The sequence below is a fragment of the Scophthalmus maximus genome, chromosome 3 (assembly GCF_022379125.1).
Source record: "Scophthalmus maximus strain ysfricsl-2021 chromosome 3, ASM2237912v1, whole genome shotgun sequence".
Taxonomy (NCBI): domain Eukaryota; kingdom Metazoa; phylum Chordata; class Actinopteri; order Pleuronectiformes; family Scophthalmidae; genus Scophthalmus; species Scophthalmus maximus.
The window spans coordinates 1683195-1711161 of record NC_061517.1 but is presented as its reverse complement, the minus strand read 5'-3'; the positions used below and the strand labels follow the sequence as shown (position 1 = coordinate 1711161).

Here is a 27967-nt window from a genome sequence, read left to right as displayed (position 1 = left end):
CCTTTCAAAAGAACGGCTCATCGTTCTGTCCTTCTTGAAAAAGATCCATCCTGTGCAGAGACGTGTCTGTGTTTGATTCTGCTTTACAACATAACCACCATGAAACAATCAGATTTGAAATACATGAAACTAGGGCTGCAACTGAGGATTATTTTCATTATCGATTTTTTTTCTTGATTAATCGATTAGTTGTTTGGTTCGATCGTGTTTCCCAAAAACCCTCAACACCACACACCAAAGATGTTCAGTTCACTGTCACAGAGGAGCAAAGAAACCAAAACATATTCACGTTGAAGAAGCTGAAGTCAGAGAATTTTGACCTTTTTTTTCATACAAACTACTCGATTATTAAAATAGTTGTCGATTAATTTAGTAGGCGATTAATAACCGCTCTAAAATAAAACAACAGTTGTCCTCTATCTGGTGCGTTGTCGCCGCCCTCTGGGAGAGATGGACAGCAATTACCGTGGTAACCAACCGCGGTTTTTAATGATAATTCAAATCTGTCGGGATTTTCACCGTGAAACGGGTTCATCCCGAGTCCACAGTGACGCTTCCCTCTAAATGTCAGTCTCCTCTCTGTCAAAGTGAGCGGTGATTAGATTCAGTACGAGGAGCAGGAGGTGGACGCCCAGATGTTTTCCAGCAGAGGTAGAAAAAAGAAAAGGAAGAAAAGGTCCTCCAGAGGAATGCGATGCGGTTCCCGACTCCAGCCGCCTCGAGCCCCGTGTGCGGGCGGCTGTTGACTTCCTGCTCCTGACTCGGCATTTCTTCTGCAGCGGGTCGACCTTTGACCCGCAGCCGCTCGTGGCAGCTGTGAGAGACGTTTAATGAAGTGTCTTGTGAGGAGGTTGCACTCGCCCATTAGCAGCCATCCATCCTCCATCCTCCATCCTCCATCCTCCATCCTCCCGGCTCCTGCATCACTTTCTTATTTACAGCCATATCTCACGTGCTTTTTTTTCCTTTTTTTTTTTTGCTGAGCTGGCGAGTTTTCCTTTTCCCCCTGAACCGAAAAGGCCCGGAGGTGTGAAGAGTTCATCTGCAGCGAGATTCATCATTTGTCGCGGATTTGCATCTTACAGGGGAGTGAGATGCACAGCAGCAGCGACGCTCGAAGACCACGACGACGATTAAGGGGCCATTGTGGGAAAAAGAAATGAATTATGGAGCCGCGGGAGAGGAGGGAAACATTCAGAGGAAGAACAACACGCAAAAAAAAGTTGGAAAAATGGTGTTTTGTTATTCAAGGAACTCCGTCACCTCCGGTTCACCACAGACGTCTGCAGTGGACGACCTCATCGAATGACACTTGAGAAGATATTATTATTATTATTATTATTATTATTAGATATTTCAATCTGCTCCGCCTCCACATGCAGTCTCTCATCACACAAACGCAGTGCGCTGCTAGTTACAAACAAGTTCAAACGAAAGCTGTCTGCACGTCGTCTGACTGATTCTCTTAGTTTAGCCACGAATCTCGAATCCGACCCGTTTCCTGTGATGAAGCTGCTGCTGGAATCGCACCATCCCGTCTCCGCCGGAGGGAAACGTGACGTGACCGGACCTCGGACGCGTTCTTTTCATTCTCTACTGAACGTCACTCAGTCTTTTGATTGATGCTTCTGTACAGTGGGAACTCTGCTCCAGTGAAAACACATGAAAGCGTCACTGTTTTTTTTGTCTTTTCACTTTGTTATGTACATAAACGGCAACAATAACTAGAAGAACAATATCAGGAAATGAGCAGAATTCTATTTACTGTGAAGAACTTGCACTTCAGATAATCTGAAGTCAAAGATAATCTTTGACGTGTTATTCATTTTAAAGTACATTTGTTCCCTTCCTCAGAATGTTGCTCTGTTTATATGAGGTGGTTTGATAACTGCAGCAAATCTCATGCCTGATATTATAATGACATTATAGTGAATATGAAAAGCTTTGCCACCGGCTGAATCAACGCGCACTCGCTTCTCGTTCACTTCTCTATATTTTTACAGGAAATTCATCATTTATCGAGGACGTTAACGTTTCATCTCATTTTTAAAGGAAACAGACGTTTCCATTGAGACTAATAAGATATTTAGAAAAGCATCAAAAGGTTAAAATATTCAAATGCCAGATTGTTTTTGTTCATGTGATTATTATAATGACAGTAAATAGAAGACATTAGACGTGTTTTCACGCCTTCAAACGTCTGTTGATCTTGTTTTATTTTCCCTATCACAATCATAACACTGGTGGAATGAATCATAAGAGAAGCTTTTTATTTTGTAGAAATATTATTTATTAGAAATATTTTATTTGAAACTCAATTCCCTCAGTGTTTTTTTGGTCTTGTTCATCAGTCTGACGGAACATGGGATCTGTTTTATATGAAGACAAGTTAAAAAACGTGGATTATCATCATGAATATATAATATCCACTCTACTGTTCTCCAGCTTTGTGATCATGAAAAAAGAACGTTCGCTTCTCATTTTCTTGTGGATTCACAGCCACTTACTGTTTATCTTTCTGTACATAAAGATTTCCTTCATCTTTATCTTGTCACACTGCAACAGGTCATAACTCAGAATAACAACGTGGCCCATATTGTCTATGAATATGTTCACTTAACCAGAATCACGGAGTAAAGAGCTTCTTCCACAAACTCCCCAAACTGCAGAAAAAAGGTTTCGGGCTTATTCAGAGCAAAACAAACACAATTACTGTAAAAACGTTGCGAGGAGCAGGAAGTCGCCCGGAGTGAGCGCTCTCGCATTCATGGAAGTAAACCAGATCAAAAAAACGGACCGTGTTGTTTATTCCCCCGACGATTTTAAAAGAACGCAAGAATAAAGTTATGCAGTGTGAAATAATCTTTGAAGACGATTATCATAATGTGTGTTTACATCTAGTGGGAGAACGTGAGCAGTTGGTACGTGGATTCGTACAGTAGGACGCTACTCTATTTTTAGTTTGGTAAGAATATACTTTTAAACTGTTGTACATTTTTTTGATTAATCGATTAGTTGTTTGGATCATAAAATTATTGTTTCCCAAACCCCCAAAATGATGTTTTGTTTTGTTCAAACACCAAAGATATTCAGTTGACTGACAAAGAGGAGCAAAGAAACCAGAACATATTCACATTGAAGAAGCTGAAATCAGAGAATTTTGACCCTTTGAAGCGATTAATCGATTATGAAAATAGTTGCCGATGAATGAATTAGTCGATTACTAATCGATTATCTGTCTCTCTACTCTAATCGTTCGAACCCTCAGGTTTTCATATTGTCTGTTGGTTCATATTTCTCTGCTGATACAGTTTTATTAAGAGGAGCCGTCTGTCGCCGGTTGACAGAAGCGAGCGCCGAATGTCCGCGACGACGTCGCTCGCTCGGGACAAGTCGTCGCGTCGCTCCCTGGATTCAATTTACGCTCTGCTCGGCTTTTGAGTTCGTCTGTGAACGGAGCAGCTGGCCTGCGGCGACCTCTCTGACCTCTATTTGTCTTGGGTCGTCCCTCTGAAACCAGCCCCCCGCCCCGAGACTTTCTTCACACTCTCACACATTTCATGTTTCTTATGTTTCTCCTGTTCTCACATTGGAAAGATGATAACATAACGATCAGAATCTGGTATTTCAGACAAACACAGATGTTTGCACCAACATAACTATACATATCTATACCTCCGTAGCTCGGCATTGAGCAGACGTGGGTCTTATCACTTGTACAGATTGGACACATGGACAGTTAGGAACAGCTCCATCTTGCAGAAGCATCTGAAATGAGCAGCTGACGTCTCACGTACGATCGGACCGAGTGAAAAACTATTTAAGGTCGAAACGCCACTGAAAGTTTTATAGCAGCACTGGACTTGAAAATGGACTTTGTGTGCAGGATGAATCCAGCGACGTGGCCGAGCACGGAGCAGTTTCCCCCCACGGCATGAATGAAAGATGAGGAGGAATCATTTGCTCACGTGCGGATTAACACCCACTCAGAGCGACGGTTAGAAACCACAGTTATAATGGTGAGAATCAAAAGGCAGAAAAGCCACGTCGACTTTTCTTCGTATGGATTCTGTTCCACATTCATGCATTAATAAACACGTGCAGTCGGATATTTGATGTTTTGTCGTCACAAATGCGTGAGAAGTCGGTGATTAACGGCTTAAAAGTTGCTGCTAGTTTATCGAGAAATCATCATTATATTTCATTTACAGGCTCCTGAGAAGTCAACGTTAAAGTCAATAAGTGGACACCATCATGCTTTTCTTTGTCTCGTCCGACTGGATACCGACACGGTTTGTGACGAACCCTCAGTAAAGAGTCGAGGAGCAGATGATGACTAGCTCCCTGACGCCTGGGAAACTTATCTGATCTCACTTTAATCACTTTAAAATCCTTCTTCTCCATTACAAATTAATATCATCACTTTTATACACACAGGGTGCAATTCTGCATAATTGATCAAGTCCATATTTCCATATTAATGGAAAGAAAACCTTTATTTGCACTGTCGCCAAAACCAATTTTCCATCTCTAGAAACTTTAAATCATGAAAACTAGTTCTAATGTTCCTTATAATATTTACAAACAGAAAGTTTGTGTCAATCTCAAAAAACTGGTTGTAAACGAGGCTGAATCTGAACGTGTGGCGGAGATGAGATTCTTTATTCTTTATTCTTAACATGATATTTCCCGTCAGGTCAGAGGTCAGAAGTTGCACCGCCGAGGAAAAGTGTGACTTGTTGTGAACTCATTATTTTTAATGAGCTCCGCCCGCTCCGTCACCAACCTCAGCGACAACAGACGCTTTATGTCTGATGATCATGTTTATGGCCACAGCCGAAAAACCGAAGCACTAATGAACCGCCTCGGGCCGGATTTTATTTAAGGTCATAAATCCAGGACGGTTTGATATTAATTATTATATAAACTAAATTAGAGCCCGAACGATATGGGTTTTTGGGGGGCGATGCCGTTATCGATATTTTGGAATACAAGATTTCAGATACCAATACGTCAGCCTATGTGTGTGTGTGTGTATATATTTGTCGTTATCAAACCTTTCTGACTTGATATTTTTGTTTAACCAAATAACTTTAACTATAAATAAAAACAAAACAAACAAACAAAAAAATATAGAACTTCAATTAAGAAAATAAACATAATTTATTTTTCGTAAAATGTAAATATAAATGCAGATTTTTGTTTCTGCATTCTTTATTCTGAACAATAAAATATTTCATATCAGTAAACATCAGCGCAGATACCTATCGGTCGATATTCTTGGCCAACAGATATATCTTTCCGGCTCTATGCCAAATATAAAATTCTGCAAGAAATGAATGACTCATGTGTAAATGCAAAGAGGAGTTTGTAAACCTTTTCAAGTAATCACACAAATAATGAACCTGAATACGAGCAGAACACGTGTCGAGCTATAGATCGATGACGTGAGTACGAATCTGACGTGGCAGTAAAGACTCGTTAGGTCACCAGGTCAGAAATCCATCGTGTTAACTGCACATACTGTACATCACGTATTAATCATGTGGTGATTATCACAGACCTTCATGCACGACTGTAGCTCAGCGATATTTGATACATAACATCAATCACTTGGGACAGAGATCATTTCTTTTTAAATGTCTAAAATATTCCAATGCTATATATTGATGACACCTTCAACCTTTGTGTGTTGTTTCCGACGCGTCTTCGTTAATTGCACTTTTCCTTATCAAGCGAGCGCCTTATTGTTTGCGCGGCGACTCATTAATCAAAAATGCCGTTTAGTTCAAAATCTCACGACATCCTCAACCTTTGGTCGAGATCATTTGCATGTGTAACGCTCGTGATAATTCAGTTTGTAATGAGACAATTAATCACAGTCGCCACTGGACAAATTAATGATTGTCACAGTTTAACACAGTGAACAGAAAACCGCCGAGTGGCTTCCACAGGAGCGGAGGAGGAGGGGCCAGGCCACATCAAATATTTATTCCAGCTGCAATGGTTGTTGTTTTAGTTTTTTTTTCTAGTATGAAATATTTACAACCTATTTGTGACAAAAGGTTGAAATGAAATAGAACAACCGTCCCCTGGAAGAACGGCAAATAAATTCATATCTGGTATTCTCAGTCGGTTCTCTTCTTCCAGAGATTTATGCTAAGTGAAATGGTTCAGTGTGTGTGTGTGTGTGTGTGTGTGTGTGTGTGTGTGAGACAAGTGAATAAACAATGAGGAGAAACCGTCGTGAAGACGGTTTGTACATCATCTCCTCACAAATGCAGAACTTGTAAATCCGGTCTTGCATCTCGACAGAGGAAGAGACCGGTGGACGGAGGCTCATGTATTTCAATTCCTTCAGTTCAATTGAAAACATATTCAGGTCTTTCATTCTTATTAGTGAGTCTTATGAGAACAAACCTCATGAGACTGTCTCATTGAGATCTTTTTTTTCAAATTAATAGAAATATGTTCAAATATGAAACAAAGATCAGAGGACAAAGACCAAGAAATATCAAACCAATACGTCACCAATACGTTAAAGAGAAGAAGATTCAGCTGCAGTTTTCTAGTATTGTTCTCAAACATGACCTGAATATTTTGGGGCAGTTATTAATTGGACCAGAGCAACATGTTTTATTTTACAGTCTGTTATCAAAGTACTGTGTACTGCACCTAGTGTTCACAGAAAGGAATTATATTACATTAATGACAGTTAAGCTTAATAGGGGACTTTTTTCTCTTATATACTTTTCTAATAAAGTTCAATGTGACGGAGGAAAAAATCAAACAATCTGATGCTGATGGGTGAGTGAGTGAGATGACAGTCATTATTTTTAGTATCCATGAAGTACATAATCGTGCCGTCACTTCGATTGGCTGCTACGATACGAGGAAACGTGCAGCGCAGTTTTCGGTTTATTGTTTTTGGGGAATCCGTGTTTGTGTTTCTGGTTTGAACCACAACTCGTGACGTACGGGTTGAAAGAATATTTGAAGACTTATAGAACCAGAATGTGAAAGCCCCATGGCTCAGGAAGAAGAAGCTCGCTCCTCAGGTACAGTCGGGCTTTTTATTTATTCAGATAAAATCCACCGCTATTGTTTGTAAGAACTCCTCCAGATACGTTATTACATCATGGTGGATCGGATATTACCCCGGTGGTGGACATGGTATTTATAAAGCAATGTGCTGAGTTGAAAATATTGTAAATAATTATAATATATAATTTATTAAGAACACAACACTTGTGGGATCTTTACGCTCCCGATGTTGCTCGCCAGATTCTCTGCTGAGTGTTGGTTCAGTTGCGCTTCAGTTACCTTTATGTTGATTGGACTATTTTTAGCTTGGCACAGTGGCTGTCCTGAACCCAATTACAGTGTGTGTGTGTGTGTGTGTGTGTGTGTGTGTGTGTGTGTGGTTAAAACAGGAAGAAAATCTAAGCAGGATAAACACATTTGTTAACAGATTTTTTTTTTATTATCTTAATACAATTAATACTTATTTGTTTGACTAATTTTAGAACAGATTTTTTTTTTTTATGAATTACAACAAAACTGCATGTCGTATAAAGTTCGAACAGAATGAGACTTTGAGCCTCGCCCCGAGCAGAACAGCACTGTTCTGCTCGGGGCGAGGCTCAAAGTCTCATTGTGTCGAGTCAAAGGAACATCCACAGAGCTGCTGGATCTCCTCCACTGAGTCAAAAAGAAAAACCCAACGGCTTGAATTTCATTTTGGGGGAAGAGGGAGAAGTCGTTGGGCGGATGAGGTGTTTTCTAATTGGCTGTGAGCAGACGGACACCACAGCTCACGTCGTCTGTGTCAGACGATACGAGACTTTCCGTCACGGTGCACAACGCACCGAAAGTGTTGAGCAGCTGAAAATAAGAAACCGCATGAAACTGTTCCACGAGACAATGGTCCGATCAATCAGCTGTGCCAAGGAGGCAATTGTTTAATTTATCACTGGGTAAGAATCTGCACCATGGGGACTCGCTGACTGGAGGCTTCACCTCGGAAGACATCCAGTGTTACGTGCAGAGAGAGAGAGATCCAACTGAACTACTGTACAATGTTCTGTACATTAGAAGCCACAGCAGCATCACTGGGGCTCACTGGACAGTTTCCCTGACGAATATTGAAAGAATCAGATCACACATGAACTGCAACCGTCACTGGACTCACAGGAAGAATTCACTGAAGCATTTCACGAGCAGGGGTTTTGATTTCTCCCGCAGCAAACTGTGCAAACGCATGTTATTTCTGTTCACTTCTATAATGAGCATCATTACTCCGGCATTGATGCGGTGCCAAAATGAGCTCATTGAATTTTTAAAAAGGCAAAGTTATTTAAAGCCAGTGACACCCAACATTAAATCTCCATCAAAAATCTGCTCAAAAACTCACAACGCAGCAATTAAGCACATTTCCAAAGCCCATTAGCAATTAAACGGATGGTTCTGGGGTGAGTGGGTACGGATTAAAGTAGTTCCATACACCCTCCGAGTGTATAGTGTGTTGGTACTGTAAACTCTCGATGAAGTAATCAGGTCACAAAGAGCCGGCGTCGGAGGACGGAAGCGATGGTAACAACCCCCAGATCTTCTCCACTGCGTCAGCCCAGGCAGCCATCTTGAACTCATACGTCAAACCACTGCCACATATTCTCTCTTCTCTCACATCACATCTTTCCTTTCTTTTTTCCCCCCAAGCTCCATTTTTCTTTCTGATTCTCTAAGAGGAGAATTTCATTTCTTGAGTCAATGCCGAGAGGTGATTGTGTTCTGTTGGAGGCGGCACACTGGACCTGTTCTGGACTATCGCTCGAGTCCAGTGAGCAGGAAATCTTTGCCAACACAAACACGATAAGCTCCTCCTGTGCAGGTTGTCGACAGGAAGCTGAAGTTGTTGTGATTGTTACAGCAGCGAAAATCCCTCAGGTAAAAAAGGAACTGAACACAGGGAAGCTTCACCGCGGCTTCACACGTCTGTCGCAGCCACATAGACATGACAGCAACCAAATTAAAGAAATTACATTTCGTCTATCATCTTCTTAATATTGGTGCTGTGCAATACGTTACCACTGACATCGAAAATTCTATCAATTTCCTCTGTGATTTTTCTCACTGTGTTGTAGAGCTGCAACAGTTAATCGATTAGTAATCGACTACTAAATTAACTAGTTTGATAATTGATTCATGTATCAAGTTTTTAAAGGGAAAAAAGCCTAAATTCTCTGATTTCAGCTTCTTAAATGTGAATATGTTCTGGTTTCTTTGTTCCTCTGTGACAGTGAACTGAATATCATTGGTGTGTGGAAAAAACTAAACATCATGTTGAGGTTTGGGAAACACAATCAACATTTTTTTGCCATTTTATGAACCAAACAACTGATCGATTACTCTAGAAAATAATAATCAATAATAAATATAGCCTGTTGTGTTTTATGTTATTTTTACAGTACGACAAAACGCTAATGCCAACTAAGGTCGTATAGATAGAAGATGATCAAAGTGATCGAACATGATCGGAGACCAATTGTCTCATCAATGTATTAATTCAATATCAAAATTCATAGTATTTAAAATTGTATTCTCTCTATTCAATTTTTACTAATTCCACTGAAGGAATTCATTCACGTCTTTATACAACCAACACCTGCGACAATAACTAGAAACATTTTTTTTTTGAGTTGCCGGATTTTTTTTACCGATTCATCTTTCATTTTTTTTCTTTTTCTGATTATCATAAATTCCGATACATAGGCGACACATGGTCACTCGTTTCTCAGACTCTGTTGTTTCACTTGGAGGCCACGTCTTTGCAGATGTAACAGCAGAAATCTTTCCTCTTTGCCACATCTAGGTGTTGTCACCTCGTGTTTTATTCTGGAGAAGAACAGAGTGTATTTATGGAATTAACAAATATGAAACCCGTCACTGACTCTGATGCAGAAACGGAGCGAAACCGTAGGTGCAAATTGCAGAGAAGCTGATTTTCACTCTTGCTGCTTTGTGTTAGAACATTTGAACGGAAAGGAAGACATCATTAACACCTTGAACACCTTTACATAACACTTTCATTTTAGTTTGCCAGGACCCCCCCCCCCCCCTTCCTCCCCTACGGCCCGCCCACCACACCTCGCCTCCTAATGACGTCACAGGAGTGTGACAAAAAAAGTGGGAGACAAACATAGATGTACAGAGGAACCGTTCACATCACTGTTCCGTCAGACATGAAGTAATAAGCCGACTCGGGGGTCGGGTGGACAGTTCAGTCCGCAGGGTGCAGACTCAGATCCCGTCAAGGTCCGAGTCCGAGAAGAGGAACACGAGCAGGGAGCATGTCGGCCTCCAACACCGATGTTCGTCATGTTCACCAGTCAACGCAATGTGCACAAGCCGATCCAGCCGAGCGCAGGACGACTGTGGCGACGCAGCACAGTGTGACGGTCAAGCGGAAAACTCCGTCAGTGCAGGAGAACGACTGTCAGCGTGGACGTCATCGAGTTGACAAGGACTCCTCTCGTCGACGTGTTTGCCGCAATTTCAAGTCACCGTCCACAAAGCCGAGCTCGCGCCGTCGTCTTATTACAAATTCTGTTATCGCTGTCCTCAGCTGTGAAGTTACACGAGTTGAGAGGAGCTGCGGGTCAAAGGTCGGACTGAGCAGCTGTGCTGCGGCGAGGAGCGGGAAGCTGAGCCGAGGCTACAGCCGCCGCCACATGAGCGCCTCCGCTGTGTGAGCGGACCGCATCACTTCCACAGCGGCGTGTCCAACACCGGTGGAGTCCGACTGTTGTCGGGGCAAAAGGTCACTTTGATGCAGCAGGTAAAGTTAATGTTGAAATTCAGACCTATAAAAGAATCAGACGTTGAGTCACACGGCTGACATTGACAATAAACGCTCGGTTAAGGCATCAATTCTTGGATGAGCTGGGTCGGATGTTTCCTTGGTAGCGCTTGGCAGGAATTACTACTACCAGGAAGTCATTTTGAACTCTAAAACTTTGATGTCCAGCCGCGTTCAGAAAAATCAACAAGTATCGGCAGTAGGTTATAAAATATGAATATGGTCCGTCACTGCATCGATGCAGCATCGTCCACGTCCGCATGGCGATGCATCGTAGAAACCATTAATTTCAACACCCCTAGTATCGGCTCGGTACATAGTTTCGGGTACTCGCCGATGCCGGACCAAGCGTTTTGTGCTGTCTCAGGTTTCGTGTATTTACTATGATTTCCAGGGTCGAGACCAAGTCTGAAAAGTGGGAGGGGCCTAAAGACTAAGTCCTCTGCTCTGATACTGGGCTGGTTCATGCACATTGGCAGATGTTCATCCACTGAAACTGTCCTCTGCTGCTGACGTCTACATCTGCTGCCTGAATTCATCAACCACAGGGGAGAGAAATGCATCAGCACAAAAAGGCCCCGTGTCCACATTTGAAGTTAAACCACGAAACACATTGTTGAATGATATAAAATCTGCTCAGTTAGGTTCCAAACCGTGCAGCAGTGACGGCGCACAGCAGCGAGACCACAGCCATGAATCTGAAACAACTTGAGATCACCGACGAGGAATTTCCTTCCAACAGGCGGAAACGTTTCCGTAGTGGAACTCACGGAGTTGAAACTTTCAAAGAAGCAGAACCAGAAATCTGAGAATGTTTCCTCTAACGACCATCTGAACATTATCTAAGTCAGCTTCCGTCAGGTCAAAAGGTTCCACTTGCTGTGTTATATCTATACTTTTCCTTTGTGAGTCCTGACAGGAGCGTTGGATAACAATCCGGCTCTCAAGGCCGATTCATCTTGTGCCTTAATCTTTTCTCATCTCTCTTCTCTTCCTTCGCTCCCTTCAGATTCCTCAAGTGAGCTACGCCTCCACGGCGCCAGAGCTGAGCGACAACACCCGCTACGACTTCTTCTCCCGGGTGGTGCCACCGGACACCTACCAGGCCCAGGCCATGGTGGACATCGTCAAAGCCATGCGCTGGAACTACGTCTCCACCGTCGCTTCGGAGGGAAACTACGGGGAGAGCGGCGTCGACGCGTTCATTCAGAAGTCTCGAGAGGACGGTGAGTCTCTCTCCTCAGGCGGCCTCGTTTTATTCAGACGGATGTGAAAGTGTTCTGTGGAAAAACACACAGAGAGCGTTTCCCTAAGAGTGGACAAGCAATTCAGGTAGATTGAGCCATTATAATCCAATACTACGTTTTATCAAATTCAGTGAATATCTCCTCACGGCCCACCGGCTGTCCAGAGGAAAAAAATAGATCCAATGTTCCTACACAGGCCTGGCTCTGTAAACAGGAAATGAACAAAGTGGCCCGGACAGTCGCTAGTTCGCTAAGATCTGTTGTTGCTGTGAGGTTAAAGCACCAGTGTGTAATTGTTGTAATTTTCTGGCGGCACCTGGTGGTAAAGTTGCAAACCGCAAGCAAATGAGCACCCGACAGGGCACACTTCATGGTTGGGCACCACTGATTCGGTCCTTTTCCGGTTTGTGCGACAAGTGTATTCAACACAACGTAGCAAACACGGAGTCCCGGTCCACCTCCTGTCACCATATTTAACTCATGCAGAGTTGACGAAAAAACATCTTGATTTTGCATGTTTGAACACATAGTTATGGACAATATATTCAATTTCTGTGAATTGGTTCTTCTAAATATTAAACACTGTAGCTTTGACTGTAGTAGCAGCAGCCGACATCCTCGCGATGGGAAACTAGCTGAGTCTGACTTTGCAGCAGCAGCTGTCGTGACTTCTTGTTCTCTCTGTATCATGCTGCTTTTTTTCGTACAAATGTTGTTTTTTTTGCCCAAACACACCTCAAGTTTGCGCTCCCCTATTTTGAACTCCATTTTGTTTGTGTGCAAGTTTGTTTGACGGCATTTTCATTTTGCAAAACGCTTGTTGTGCCTCGGCTCTGAGACAGTTGATCCTCGTCCACGCCATTTAAACCTTCCAGGAATTTGTTGGGCGGAGTATTTGTGTTGCTGTTGAGTTCCAATAGGAGCAGGTCTTCTTTGCCTGAGAGATTTAAGTGTTTACTGCAGTTTTATAAAACTGTGTATGATCAATGGCTGAAAGCTGACTTTACAGTAAGCTTACCTCACCTCACCTCTGGGAGCGTTCAGGGAACCGAAGTGCTGCCGGCTGCAGAACGAGCCTGGAGCAACGTGAGAGGACGTGGCACGTCGCACAGTGTTGGGAATGTACCGTCGGTTTGGCGCAGGAAGCTGCCGGCACATGCTCGGTCTGACTCCTGACCCCGTCTGCAGCAGAACGTAATCAGTACCGACGTGTTCAGTACTCGCTGTGCCACCGAGTCTCTCTGGTTCCTAGCAGCTCTAAGCTGCTGCCCGTCATCCGTCATCCCAGAGCAGCACCAGCAGCAGATTGGTCCTGCAGAGCCGCTCTGTCCAGCTCCGCTGCCGGTTTGCTTCACAATTCATGAGGGGGGAACTGGAAACCCAACACGGCAGCTTCAGTATGATTTCAGCTCTTTCTCTTCTATTTAAAAAACAGTCACAGATTTTTTTTCCCCCATGTATAATTTAAATATTTTCTTTAATGAGACTATGAAAACCCACCAGTTCTTTGGAATATTCAAATTACCATTAGAAGTCATGCAGATGTTGGAATCTCAACATCTGTCCTCGTAGACGTCTGCTGTGATTTCTAAAAGCCATTTTTTACGACGGTGTCTGTTCGGGGGGAAACTCGAGGGGACAAAGAAACTAAGCAAAAGACTTTCAGTTTTGAAGACACTTGTTTTTCCTCACATTTCTCCGTCACTTGATTTCAACACCTGACAATGAGAAGAAGACGCTTTAGACGAAAAACTGTCAAAATCACCGCTGAACCGTTTTCACCGCTGTTTTCATCGTGAAGAAGAATCGAGACGGAACATCTGTCCAGTCAGCTGCTGCTTTTCAATGTGACGACCGGCAAAACGTTTCCATGTGACGCGATGAATCACTGTTCGATTCCCTCGTCCTGCCCATCAACTCAGGACGTGATTGGTTGGTGTCACAGAGACACGAGCCACAGGTATGAACGGGTTCTACAGTCGTCTGGTCGCATCATTAAAATCAATTGATCATATTTGACTTTCATAAGAGACAGACCCTGAGTGATGGGATGACACATAACTGTTGTGTTATTCTGTATCTCAAGTCAAATAAACACGTTCCCAGAGTTCTGGTTCGGGGGCATGAGAGCGTGGCTGTAGGTGTTGAAGTGTTGTGTCAGATAGAAGATGACACGAGGTCCCGCAGACAATCTGATATCATCTGATCCCAGATTATTGGGCTTTCAAGTGGAACGAGAATTTAACTGGAAACGCTCGCAGCGTTGGATCAGACCGGCTGGACACGAGCATCAGAACCAGTCGCTGTCTCAGAGGAGGCTGAGAAATAACCTTCAGTGTTCATACGCTCTTATGTCTGATACATTAAATCTAGAACGAGTTCAAGAAGAGTTGAAACAGAGCAATGAAGATCAGGAATGAGTTTTTTTACCCTCTGATCGAAATGTAATTGTAGGATTCAATGAAAAAACATAGAGCCACGAATGTTCGAACCCCAAATGAAGACAACTTGTTCCCGGCAGTTCAGATAGTGTTCCTGACACAGTGTTAATGTCAGAAGTTTATCTGATCATGTTGAATCACCGGCTGCTCACATGTACGAGGCTCTTACACCCGATGGTGAGATCTTTTACAAATCTGTAACGCAGCAGAAACAAATTGGGTGATAACAATCCAGTGATTCACTACAGTCAACATATGTTATTCTGAAGTTAAATCACAGCATCAGTATTTGTCTCGGATAAGAAATAATCTTATTTTCTATGAAAAGACTGAACATTACTGTTATTTTTTTATAATTCATGTTCTGCCTCCCAGATGGGAATTTAAGCAAGCTACTGCGCAACAGGGGATCAATCAAGTTATTCCGATTTCTCCTCTGGGGACCGTGATTACGTGTTCAAATATTTCTCTGCCAGTTTTCATTATGTAAGTTGTAGATATGTGTCACTGGAAAAGTGCAAAATTTGACCTGCTGGAGGCACTAGGTAAAAATCATCGAAATAATTTTGATTGATCCTCGAGGGGGGTATGGATATCTGTTCTGAATTTCATGGCGATCCATCAGATAGACGTCGAGACATTTCACTAAAACTAAGAATGTCAACCTGATGGTGGAGCTTACGAAAAGTCACCGGATCAGTAAAGTCACTTCGCTTCATTGTCGGATGATCATGAATTTATGACAAATGGACGACCGACCGACCGACCAACCATCAAACCAACCAACCAACCAACCATCAAACCATCAAACCAACCAACCAACCAAACATCAAACCAACCATCAAACCAACCATCAAACCAACCATCAAACCGTCAGAACCATTCCTAAAGCCAGTAAAGAGTTCTACCAGTGTCAAACTCGGACACTACATTTTTGTGACCATGCACAGTCACTTTAAAAAGAACTGAAGATAAGTCAAGCTCTTTAGTGAAGGAGGCCAACACAAGAAATAGTGAATTCATATTTAAAAAGATTATCCTCAAACACAAACGCTCATTCAGTCAGAGTGAGGGAGTATATTTGCTTATTCGCAGGTTTATTCTAGACGTGGAGGAATCCTCAGCAGTGCAGACGCAGAACTGGGAAAAGAGGCATGAATATTTCCTGCTGGACCATTAAACCTGTTTGCATTGGTCTCTGAATGCGTCAGCCCCCGAATCTGAGGCAGGAGGAACAGTGTCCCCATCAGAGGACATCGCTCCGTCTGCAGCTGCCGGTCTGTTCGGGAGCGTTCTGTCTTCTGACTCTCACTTTTTCAAAAACGCTGCATTTTCATTCAGGGCCTTTTTCCCTTCATATGACATCGATCAAGCCTCCCCCCGGGATTAAAGCTGGAGTGTCCTTATGGAAGATGATTACAAAAGAAGAGGGGATGAGGCTGTTTTTCATTAAGACGTCTCGTCTGTTGCCACCCATGGAATGCAAGACTGTCCTTGATGCACAGTTCTCTGTAGATTTCTCTCCGGTGTCTTTGTTGGAGCGAGTACATTCGTCTGCAGCGATGGAGGCGGACGCACACCGTGTCATTGACTGTCCACGCATGTTTTTATCATCTTATTCGGTGGATTCTACAGAGTCAGATGGTGACACTGTCTCAGTATAATAACACATTAAATATTTGTAGAATTTTTTTTTTGTTGTTTTCTTACTTTTCCCCACATTCGGACGCTGACATTCAAATAATACCTCTAATATTAGTTGGGTGGATACTTTCAAATTTTAATTAATCAATGTTTTCTTCTCCACTGACAGTTGAGGCAGATGAGGAGGAGGAAGGAGGGGGGGGGGGGGGGGGGGGGGGGGGGGCAGACACAGCAGCAAAGAGACGACAGGGAGATTATGCAAATGCTAGAAATGATGGTTGCATACTGCGAACCTTTGTCAGGAGGGAAATGTCAAGAGGAATGATTTGAATACTCATTAAGCTCAAATGGAGAGTGAAAAATATTGTCAGAGGAAGAGTAGTGGATTTCTTAACGTGTGAATGATACAAACAGGATATTACTTATTTATACAATCATCAAGACGGAGCACTATAGTCTGTGGAATAAATGTACTTCATGTATGTTCTACAAAAACAGCATTTGCATTATAAACATATATATATGTATATATATGTATATATTTGTGTATATATATATTACCTGTTTTATGTTCTATTTTCTTATTCTGAGTTTTGATTCTAATTCTAAAGAAAGAGAGAGAGGGAAAGAAGGAGGCGTGTCTGACTGAGGTCGTTCATTGGTTCATTGGTTTGCACATGTATATTGTCATGTGTCTCCTGGAATTCTGAAGACGGCTGACAATGGACGTTACATCCCGAGCTTTTACTATGGTTGTATACTAATTAGTTTACTATGGTTGTATATTAATTTGTTTACTATGGTTGTATACTAATTTTAACTTAACTCGGGTTCGAGTTCGTTCTTGTTGCAGCCTTAAGTGAAAAATGTATGTCTAATGTTTAGAGTAATCACTAAATCTCCATAACGTCAACGTAGGGTCACTCTCTGCTTTCGCTTCTCCGCCATATTTAAATATCTGCCAGTGTCCGAGGAGACGGAACCACGAGGCTACTGAACAACCAATCGCGTCGCGGCCTGTTATCGCGTCGCGGCCCGACAACGCGGCCGCAAAATTTCGAGCATGGAGCGTTACGTCACTCGTGTTGTCCTGAATGAACGTTGGCTCGTGAGGCTTCAGCAGCTTGGTGACCTCGTGTTCTCCTCGAGGCCCGAGATATGAAGATATCGACTTTTTGTCAGATTCTTTAGATTGAAGCTCCTAAATAACTGCTGATATGTAGTGTTTTTATTAGAGATGTCCTTCCAGATACCGAGTACAGATTCGATACCATACAAGCTTTTTTATTTTATTTTAATAACAGCTTATATAAAGTATTCTAACAGCTGTTTGCTCCTGACCCTGTATGAAGAGATGATCACTGTCACTGTTGTTCGGCCGGACGCAGATTAAGAGAATGAAGTTCATAAAACTTCTTTTATGATCTAGTTTGACAGTGTCATAACTGTAAAAGATCACAAATTAATAAATGAATTAATCCCTTCCTTTGAACAGCTGTTAAAGTGCAGCCGCAGCTTTTCAAATTAAAATAGCTTTAAAGTATTAAATGGAACAGTAACAGTATGAAACCACGACACGGTTCAGGTCAGCGTTTTTACTTGTGGAACTTTCCAGCGTGAAATATTGAAAAAATTGTTGACATGTTCTCTTCTCTGTCTAACGCTACACTATCTGAAATCACTTCTTCTTCGCCGCTCTTAAAACAGGAATTGCTAGTGGCAGAACTGCACGACTGCAGTTTTGGAGCAATGAAGAAGAAGAAGAAGAAGAAATGATAAGAAAAGAAAAGATAATTGTATTTTATTCTGAATGAAAGACCAGATCAGTACATAGATTCACGTACTTGCCGATGGAAGGATTGGAGGTATTTCTGTTACGGGGATGTTCGGAAATTGGAACATTTCTAGTTTTTATATTAAACTGTGTCATAAAGTATATGAGATTTTTTCTCCGTCATGTGACTCACACTGGAGCCTGAACAACCAGTAATGTCTATACTGTATATTAGAACAAAGCGCTGCAGCGGTGGTAGATGTGTGGTGACATGCATCACAGTGCAGGGACCGTGTGTGGCGTGAACAATATGTCCTAAATAACGTGTTCCGTCGGTGCTGCCCTCTCGCCCTCCACCAGCTTCCCGCTGCACCGTGGGGATGAAGAGCGACTGGGTCTATTTCCTCTTGTGACTGGCGGCGCGCTGATACGCCGCGGACCTGCTGACAGATGTAATATCACGACCTGCAGCCGCTCGGGCTCAAGAGAACAGGCGTGCCAACAAATACTTTGAGTTGATCCATCAACTTTGAGGCCAGAGTGTAACTACAGCTCCACCCGGCTGGGGTCTCACACACACACACACACATATATATATATATACTTCCACAGATTGTTTGCAGACTCATCAATACAAGCTCGAGTGGGTCATTTCTTTTCTGTTTGAGACCAACGATTAGAGCCGAGCACTTTCACAACCCTCCGTTGAACAGACAGTCGGTGCTGCGGCTGCATCGCCGCGCCGTCTCTTTACATTCATCATAATAAATCATCAGTTTCAGATGAACTGCCGCGGCTCATGAAGATTATTTCATCAATAACACCAGGAGGTCTGGGGAAAAATATCTGCGGTTATAAATAAAACAAAAAACGTTCTAATCCTAAAAAAAAACATGGTGGCTCTTTCTTTGCTTGGCCATGTGTTGTGAATATGACACATAGATCAGCTGTTCATAGAAATGAAAAAATATTTCTCGCTTTTTTGGCTCATCCAAAAACATAACAAGCAACACAGTAAAAATAACAGATAATGATAATAGTAATAATGTTATTTATCAGTTATTATTCTGTATTGTTCTGAGACCATTTATTTAGATAAGTCAAATAAATTATGAACAGATATAATTGCAGATTTCACAACCAGTTGGTTGTGAAAAAAATAAAAAAAACCTACATTTTATTTTAAATACAGTTTTAAAGGTTAATTTCTGGACTAAACTGTAAAATGTACTGGAACCTGAAAACTGATATTCATAAAAAACATCTATAAATGACGGATATATACTCTGATATACGCATTTGAAAGATAAACAATAAGCCAAAGAGAATAAGACTGTAGGAGTTCTTTGTTTGAAACCTTGTTTGCAGCGAGGCTACGAGGAAATTGCCGTGATGCCACGATCACTGATGTAAATGATTAAAGAAGATGCTTTTATTTGAGTTTCTTTTTAAAAAGAAATGGTGGACTCCTCTAAACTGTATATGAACCATACATGAAGATACATCACAGTCATGATTCCTCTTTAATCCCATTTGATGTCACGCACCAACATCTACGTCCACGTCCGTCTCAGTAACATCAGAGCGTCTCCACACGAGGACATTGGAGAAAAAAAACATTATATATAAAAAAAATACACAGCAAGACGGGAAATTGCAAATTGCTTCCTATCATTTTGTTTCATCTTGTGCTGCTTTGATACCAAAATATTCTGCAGCACCACTTTTCCTTCAGTGACCAAGCAAAGCCGAGTTACGGAGGCAATTTATGCATTTTTTTATCCAGAGGAGGAATAAAACCATAAAGCCATAGAAGTGTTTCCTGCTATTTGCACTGATTACTCTTTTCTTCATGTTATTGAAGATTCACTGAGTTGAAAGACACAGGAAATCAGCCTCAACTACCCAGTGATGTAGACGGCTTCAGCTTTAAACATATCGTAGGGAGATGTTTCGTATACTGATTCGTTTGTGTTGAAGCAGCGTTGAGTCCCCGATACCGTAAAAACAAATCCACGTGGAAAAGTGATGACTCGAAAGTCTTTGCTAGTTTTTGTTTGGTGGCGACAGGCCTAGTGAAAACGGAGATATAGGATCATATCAATTTGTTGTAAAAATCACATGAAGATGTGACGGCGCAGGCGTCACAGAAACAGTTCTGAGTAGTGGAAAAGCAAAAAAACACACGACACATTGTCATACCTGGTTCTAATTATGAATGGATGTATGTAGTTAGATTTTGTATAAATTATATTTGCACAACTCTGGGATTAAAAAGCCTGCGACGTAGCTCTTTGTGTAATAAGGCACATGAACTGTTTTGAAGAGTTGCTAATCCAATATTTCTTGGTTGTATCAGTATTATTATTGTATCTTCATATTTGCAAACTATTTACAGTTTCAACTTTAAAAAATGCTTCATGTTTTGGGTTTTTCTGATCGGATTTTATGCAACTTGTAACCACGTTGTTGATGAACTATGTCAAAGTGGGGAATGTAATTATCTGGTCATATCAGCAATGTTGCTCTGAAAAAACAGACCAAAAAGATTTGAGATGCTACAACAGGCTGCCAATAATATAATTTAAAAAAAAATCGAAATTTGGAAATTAAATAAATCAAAGCAGGCTGCATTTCAAATATTCACAGTATGAATTCTGTTAAGTGTTTTTTAACTGACTCCAACGGCCTTTAGGGAAAGGACTCATCAGACAGTTCAGATTCTTCTGATTTTCCCTCCTAATTATTTCTGGTGGACGAATGTGCCAAACACCAAATAATGTGCAGCCTTAAAATGCACCACTGAAGAGATTATTATTGTTATTATTATTATTATTATAATATTCTATTTCACGGCACAATACAGATCCTTTCCGTCGGCGAGTCCGCTCACTGTATAATTTCTGATCTGTGCTCCACCACAGATATGTATTTACACAAGCAGAGTGTGTTTGTGCTGCGACCTGAGAGGAAACTTGACACCTGAGCAGCTTCACATTAAAACCAGAGCTGCTCGCTGATATTAACCTGCTCCCAGATAAACTGCAGGCTGAGCCTACTACGCTCACACACATCCATGCATTTTAAATGAAGAAGCACTGAATACAGTTCGCACGCACGCACGCACGCACGCACGCACGCACGCACGCACGCACGCACGCACGCACGCACGCACGCACGCACGCACGCACACACACACACACACACACACACACACACACACACACACACACACACACACACACACACACACACACACACACACACACACACACACACACACACACACACACACACACACACACACACACACACACACACACACACACACACACACACACACACACACACACACACACACAGAGTCGCTGTGGGAACACACGAGGTGGACGAGGTCTAAGAATGTGAGAGATGACAGATGCTTGGCATAATAAAGACAAACTGCGATGACACACATAAGGTGGAATTGGGGTCATTCGTCTTCTCACGGCTAATGTATGAGAACCAATCCAGGTTCCAATTGAATTCAATCTATGCCGTCACACGACACGTTATTGGTCCATTTGTGTTGTTTTCTCCAGGTTGGATCCGTCCGAGCGATTCTCATGATGTGGCTGTAGTAGATGAACAAAGTCTTCGTCCAGGCTCAAAACTTAGACTATTTAAATCATGTAAGAATTATGTTTTATTTCAGGTCACTTTTATTTCTGTCGTTCGTGTGATGGATTCCGGTCCTCCGCCATCAATTCTTAATCCTTTTGTCTTGCAAAGCACGGTGTCCCTGTGTCTGACAGGTGCAGTATGAATAAAGTAGGGATGAAACGGTTACCGGTTTCACAGTAAACCACCGAGAGAGAGAGAGAGAGAGAGAGAGAGAGAGAGAGAGAGAGAGAGAGAGAGAGAGAGAGAGAGAGAGAGAGAGAGAGAGAGAGAGACGGTGGTCGAGCGAGTGGATGCTGCAAATAATTGAATCAGAGCGATAAACACGTTTTGTCTTATTTATTTTCAATCTGATTGTTTTGTACACACATCTCTGCACAAGATACATTTTTGTTTAAAAATGATGAACTGTTCTTTTGAAAGGTTTATGTATCAGTACTTTTTGAACATTTTCCTCATATTTTTGAAAAAATACCGTGATAATACTGATAAACGTGATCATTTTGGTCACTATGACTGTGATGTTAAATTTTTATTGATTGTTCTTCAGAGCCCAATTCTTTATCAATTCTCTGTGTAGAACAAAAAAAAAGTCTGCACAAGTTTTCAGCATCAACATTGAACACAGAGTAGAAACAGTAGGAACAAAGAAACCAGGGTTCACACTCCTTTTCCAAAGTCAAATTCAAGCACTTTTCAAGCCTTTTCAAGGTTGATCTTCAAGGTTTTCTAGCACCTTCCAGCTGTGGTAAATCATATATTTCTACAAATACATATGTTTAAAGAGATGGTATAATGATTCGTAATAACAGAAGGATAAGAAATTAACGGACACATAAGTTATATGGTTTAAAATATCTCATGTGCTTGTTGTGAAAAAAACATCTGATACAATTTAAGCATTTTCAAGCACTTGATCCAAAATTCAATTTCAAGCACCCGTACCAACCCTGAGAAACGCACGACTCGGGTTGACACTGTCAACCTCTGTTTTCTTTTAGCTTAGCCTCAGTGATGCTAACGTTCTTACTACATGACATTCAGCAGTGGCTCCGAGTCGACGGTGAAATACTCCACTTTCCCGGAGTCAAAGCCCTCGTTGCTCGGACGGACGTTTCATGCATGTTAGAGACACTACAGCTGCTGGGACACCGTCTTCCTTCCTCACTGCCATGAATCCTCCTTGTTCTACATCACGTCAGCGTCAATAAAGAGGTTTTTTATTATCTAAGCTCGGAGACACACGATTCCGATGGTCTGAACAATTTGGAACCGGTCCTGAACAAGGAAGCAGTTCTCGATTCCCCTCCCTGCTTGCGACTCAGCAGTCTATAATAATTATGATGGGATATTACACAGTAATTGAACCCCTGAGGAGGATTTCATTTCTTCTTATCCTCTTAACCCTGCACACGGCTCAGCGTCGGCGACGGAACAGAACAGAACAGCGCCTCGGGGACTGATGGGGATTTAGTGTCCTGCTCCAGGACACTTCAGCAGAGTGGGACTGAGCCCGGGCCTCTTCGGTTCAATGTCAGGGTCCGCTAATGATTTCTCTCCCCCACTCGCGTATGAGCTGCATTTCTGCCGAGAGGACAAACAGATTATGTGCAGATATTAAAACAGAGCACAGCTCCTCTCAATTCCTCCCAGGTAATCATTGTGCGAAAAACGGTTCAGGGTTGAACCTGTGCTGCTGTTTTTCTTTCCTCAAAATCAATTCCCGCCCACCCATCAATCTGCTCTCCCTCCCTCTCGGGGGCCCGGTCGCTTCCCAGCATGCACTGCAGCAGAGGCAGAAAAACACCAGACGTGTTTATGGCGTCTCTGGTTAGGAGGAGGGAGGGTGGGGGAGGGGCTTACTCATCTCGCTATTTGGTACGATCCACATCAACTTCCTGTTTTGCATTATTTTCCTCTCATCCGAGAACATTTGTATAATTATATACATTTGTACACATTTGTATACATTAGACGACTGGTCAGGAGCCAGACGGTATGTACAGTACAGTACAGAACTGAACGATGGGAAATCAACGTAGAGCTGCAACAGTTCATTGATTCATCGATTACTGAATTAATCGGGTGACAAGATAAAGCGGAGAAAGATGGAAAATACAGGATCTAATAATAAAACATTGTTTGAGGTTTTTCCATCTGTGAAGTGGGAGAGATGAAGGGACGGCGAAGTAGAGCTGGAATAGTTAATCAATTAGAAATCAACTACTAAATTAAATCGCCAACTATTTTGGATAATCGATTAATCGGTTCAAGAAAAAACGTCATAATTCTCTGATTTCAGCTTCTTACGGGTGAATAAGTTCTGGTTTCTTTGCTCCTCTGTGACAGTGAACTGAAGATCTTTGGTGTGTGGACAAAACAAAACATCATGTTGAGGGTTTTGAGAAACATGATCGACATTTATCACCATTTAATAGACCAAACAACTGATTGATTAATCACGAATATAATAAACAGATTAATCGATAATGGAAATAATAATAATAATTATTATAACAATAATCGTTAGTTGCAGCACTAAATCAAAGCTAAGTACAGCTCAAACAGGTTTTTTCTAATTATCAACTCATCATTCTGTGTTTCTTGATGAATCACCTGCTCACTGCAGTCAGAGCAGCATTAGCTCAGCGTCAGCTCCGTTGATGCCATTTAACATTATTCAGCGAGTTGAACTCTGCCTGTGTCGGTATATTTCTGCTGAAGTTATCCCCATAAAAAGAGGCTATTTTTATCCCGTCACTTTCCGAAACAGCTCCCACGCTCCCGAGTTTTGTGTGTCTGTGCATCGGCACAACGAGGAGACGTCGTCGCTGCCATCGGCCACATGCGCCGGCAAATATTTAACGTTGATGGCAGCGGCGTGTCTCCCGCGGGCGTCAAGACGAGAGGGGATATTAGTGTTCAGAGCTATTAGCAGAGCAGAGACCGGGGCCGACGGTGGGAGAGACGAGCAACACAGTCGCCTCAGCAACAGATATTTTTAGCGACGGTTTGTTGTAGACGTGGCTCAGGATGAAGAAAGGGAGAGAAAGAAAAAAATACATATATGTACAGTATATATATATATATATATATATATATATATATATATATATATATACGGCTACCGAAGTTTTCAGCAGATAAAAAGATGCTTCGGTTGGACTTTGCACTCGGACAGATTATTGGGTTTTGGCACAAAGCAACAGGTCGAAATGAAAATTCATAAATCATTTCCTTTCTCTCCTTTCTGAACAAAACCCAGTAGTTCATTCAATTTGACTGAGTTTAAAAGGTGCTGTATAAATAAACTTATGAGTATATATGTATCTGTATAGTGTTATTATAATGTGGCCATGAATGGAAATTGATTTGATTTTCTGAATACTGATCGATTCTGTTTATCAGCCCACTTCTAAATCAATTCCCTTAAAGAGTCTATGTAGAAGGAAAAAAATGGCTTCACAAGTTTCCAGCATCAACAGATTTATTATCATCTGTACACAGAGTAGAAGCTCCACTGTTGAACTCCGTCTTCATTTAGCTTGGCGTCAGTGACGCTAACGTTATTATAAGATGAGCCAGTTGTTCAGGCTGATTATGAATCAGCGATCAGTGGCTTGTGTTTATCTTCATTAAAACTATAATTAATCAACACGTGTGTCTGTTGTATTTATAAATGTAACATTAGGCAGAAGACGTCGGTCACGGGTCGACTCTGGTGGCAGGTCTTAAAGTCTTAAAGTCTTCTAATGATTAAAATTAAAATGAATACAATACATGTAATGAGCCAGACCTTTAATTAGCAAGACCAATCGAAAGCCACTTAGGTCGTGTTGCGACCTGTAACGTTGGAACAGTTTCCACAGATGAATCCACGCGTGACAGGCGTCGCAGCATGAAAACAACTGAGCGTGAAAGAAAAATAATGTTATAATGGTAGTTTTGTGCAGATATAATGAAAAATAATGAGATCAAGTGAAGATTTTTTGGGGGGAAAGGTGAAGGAACTTGCAGCTCTTGGTGATTGAGTGTCTGGTTCAGTAGCTGCTTCCTGTCACAGGGTGTGAATCAGGCTCCGGGAGTCGAGGGACCGGCTGTCGGTCGACGGTGTGAGCAGTAAAACAAATAGCTGTGTCTGCCCCTCAGCTAACAGAGTTACAACACTGGGGGGCCCCTGGGAGCCCTTTGTTGAGCGTGCTTCAAACTCCCAGAGGTCAGATCCTTATCCCCGGCCTCTCCTGCTGGGTTAAGCAACGCGGCAGCCGGCTGCCGCTGATGTGAGGAGAGACGAGGAGGGAGGGGAGGGATGACTGCTCTGCCTCCTCACGGCAGATGTTGAGGGAGTGAGGGACTGAAGCACCAGCGAGACCGAGACACAGAAACTAATGACTGAAAGAGTCTCAGAGAGCAGGGAGCCGCCGCTGCTGCTGGATGTCCCCCGTGTGTGTGTGTTTGTGTGTGTGTGTGTGTGTGTGTGTGTGTGTGTGTGTGTGTGTGTGTGTGTGTGTGTGTGTGTCTGCAGTGGTGCAACGAGTTCAACGACGCAGATAAAACTCTTCTTCAGTTTAGAGCACGTTCGTGGTGGAAAGGTGAAAAACATCCACGGCCGTGAATTGTATTTATGTTCACGCTGTTTCTCGAATATTTTCCTACAATCGGTTTCACTTATTTTTTTCAGTGAAACCAAGCACACGGTACCAACAACCAGATAAGAATAAGCTCGTTCATTGGTTCACTGCTTGCGCATGCCCGTTGTCACGTCTCCTGGAATTCAAAAGATGGCAGGCAACGGCGTAACATCCTCCCACTTTCTTTGATTATTGCACTTTTAAAGGATTTAAATGCAGCGTCTAATTCGGTTAGGGTTAGTTGTCGATGTACGCTAACGTCAAACGACATCTTCTTTCTAACATATCAAAATGACAGCACTGTAATGAAAAGGTCACTACATCTACTGCTCTTCATTCGCTTTTTCCGCCACATTATAATATCTGCCCCCGTCGGAGGGCAACGGGAAAACTCCTGCGTCTATTACGCTGGTTAGCAACCGCCATTAAAAAACGACGAAGAAGAAGAAGAAGAGTGTACAACCAATCAGCAAGGAGAGAGGAAGGAGCAGAGGAATAAGCAGCTTTTAAAACTCTGTTTTATAAATGTTAAGTCACCGATCAGCCGATGTACGAGGTCGATATCTGGCATTTTATAGATTGTCGAAGAGAATGGGGTTGATTCGTCTACTGTAAAACTCATGGTCTGTTGACGTACAAATCAATGACCAACAGAGAGGAGTCGCTTCAACGAGCGCTGCGTTGAAATGGCAGAAACATTGACAACTTCAAAATACACGAGCTTGCTAGAGCTAAAGAAAGATGTTAGCATAGACATGCTAGCAAGGTAGCATTAGCGATTTAGTGCTAGCACTAGCAAGCAATCATTAGCAAGCTATCATTAGCGATTAGCATGCTAGTTAGCATGTGTTCATGGTTTGAGGTATCGAGGATGAACACCCAAAACTCGGATGCACACTAACGATTATTTTCGATGAACAAATACTCTGTCGATTCATTTCTCGATTCATTTACCATAAAATGGTGAAAAATGTTTCTTGTGTTTCTCAAACCCTCACGATGAGGTTTTGTTCCCCGACACCAAAGATATTTAGTTTACTGTCATAGAGGAGCAAAGAAACCAGAAAAATATATCATTATTTGTAATATCCATTTTTTTCTTTACCTTTGAAATTCCAGATTATTGAATGATGAAATCTGTAATATTTGATTTAGGTTTTATAAGTGGAAAGACTAGTACAACAGGGATTTGATGTGGTTGCCTGAATTCTAGGGCTGTCAAGCGATTAAAATATTGAATTGTGATTTATCCCATTATTTCAAATGTTATAATTAATCACAAATTTATTCAATTTTTTTAACAAGTTCAAATAACTGGAACAAGAAGAAATTGTTTTATTCACTCACACATAGGCTGTACAATATTGAACATACAAGACATTGTGATAGATTCAGGAAAATAATCTAAAATTTAATTACATACTACAGTGTCCATATAACAAGTTCAGATGGAACAAAGAAGAAAAAAAGAAAGAACTTCAATTGTGAGGGAGTTTTATTCACTCACAAACTAAAGGGCTTCATAATAAACATCCTAAAACGACTTGTAGAATATAAAACCAATTTAAGACTCATACTACAATATCCTGCTCCGTCATATTCAAATATCCCTCAACAAATCAGAGAGTAAGACTGTCAGAAGCCCTCACAACAACCATCAATAAACCTCTCAACAGAACATACTTCAGCAACTTCCGCAACAACAGATTGCC

At 41.9% G+C, this 27967-nt stretch overlaps 2 protein-coding genes across 2 annotated transcripts in view; one reads left to right on the top strand and one right to left on the bottom strand.

Moving 5' to 3' along the window:
- hmga1a (high mobility group AT-hook 1a) overlaps nt 1–27967 on the bottom strand; it is a 212612-nt gene that overhangs the window by 108343 nt on the left and 76302 nt on the right. The window lies entirely within an intron of this gene.
- The window catches only part of LOC118317002 (metabotropic glutamate receptor 4-like), a 55034-nt gene continuing 37208 nt past the window's right edge, over nt 10142–27967 (top strand). Inside the window, exon 1 of the mRNA XM_035645398.2 lies at nt 10142–12084. Within this exon, the coding sequence (XP_035501291.1) occupies nt 11973–12084 (112 nt within the window). The 5' untranslated portion in view covers nt 10142–11972. The remainder of the gene's footprint in view (nt 12085–27967) is intronic.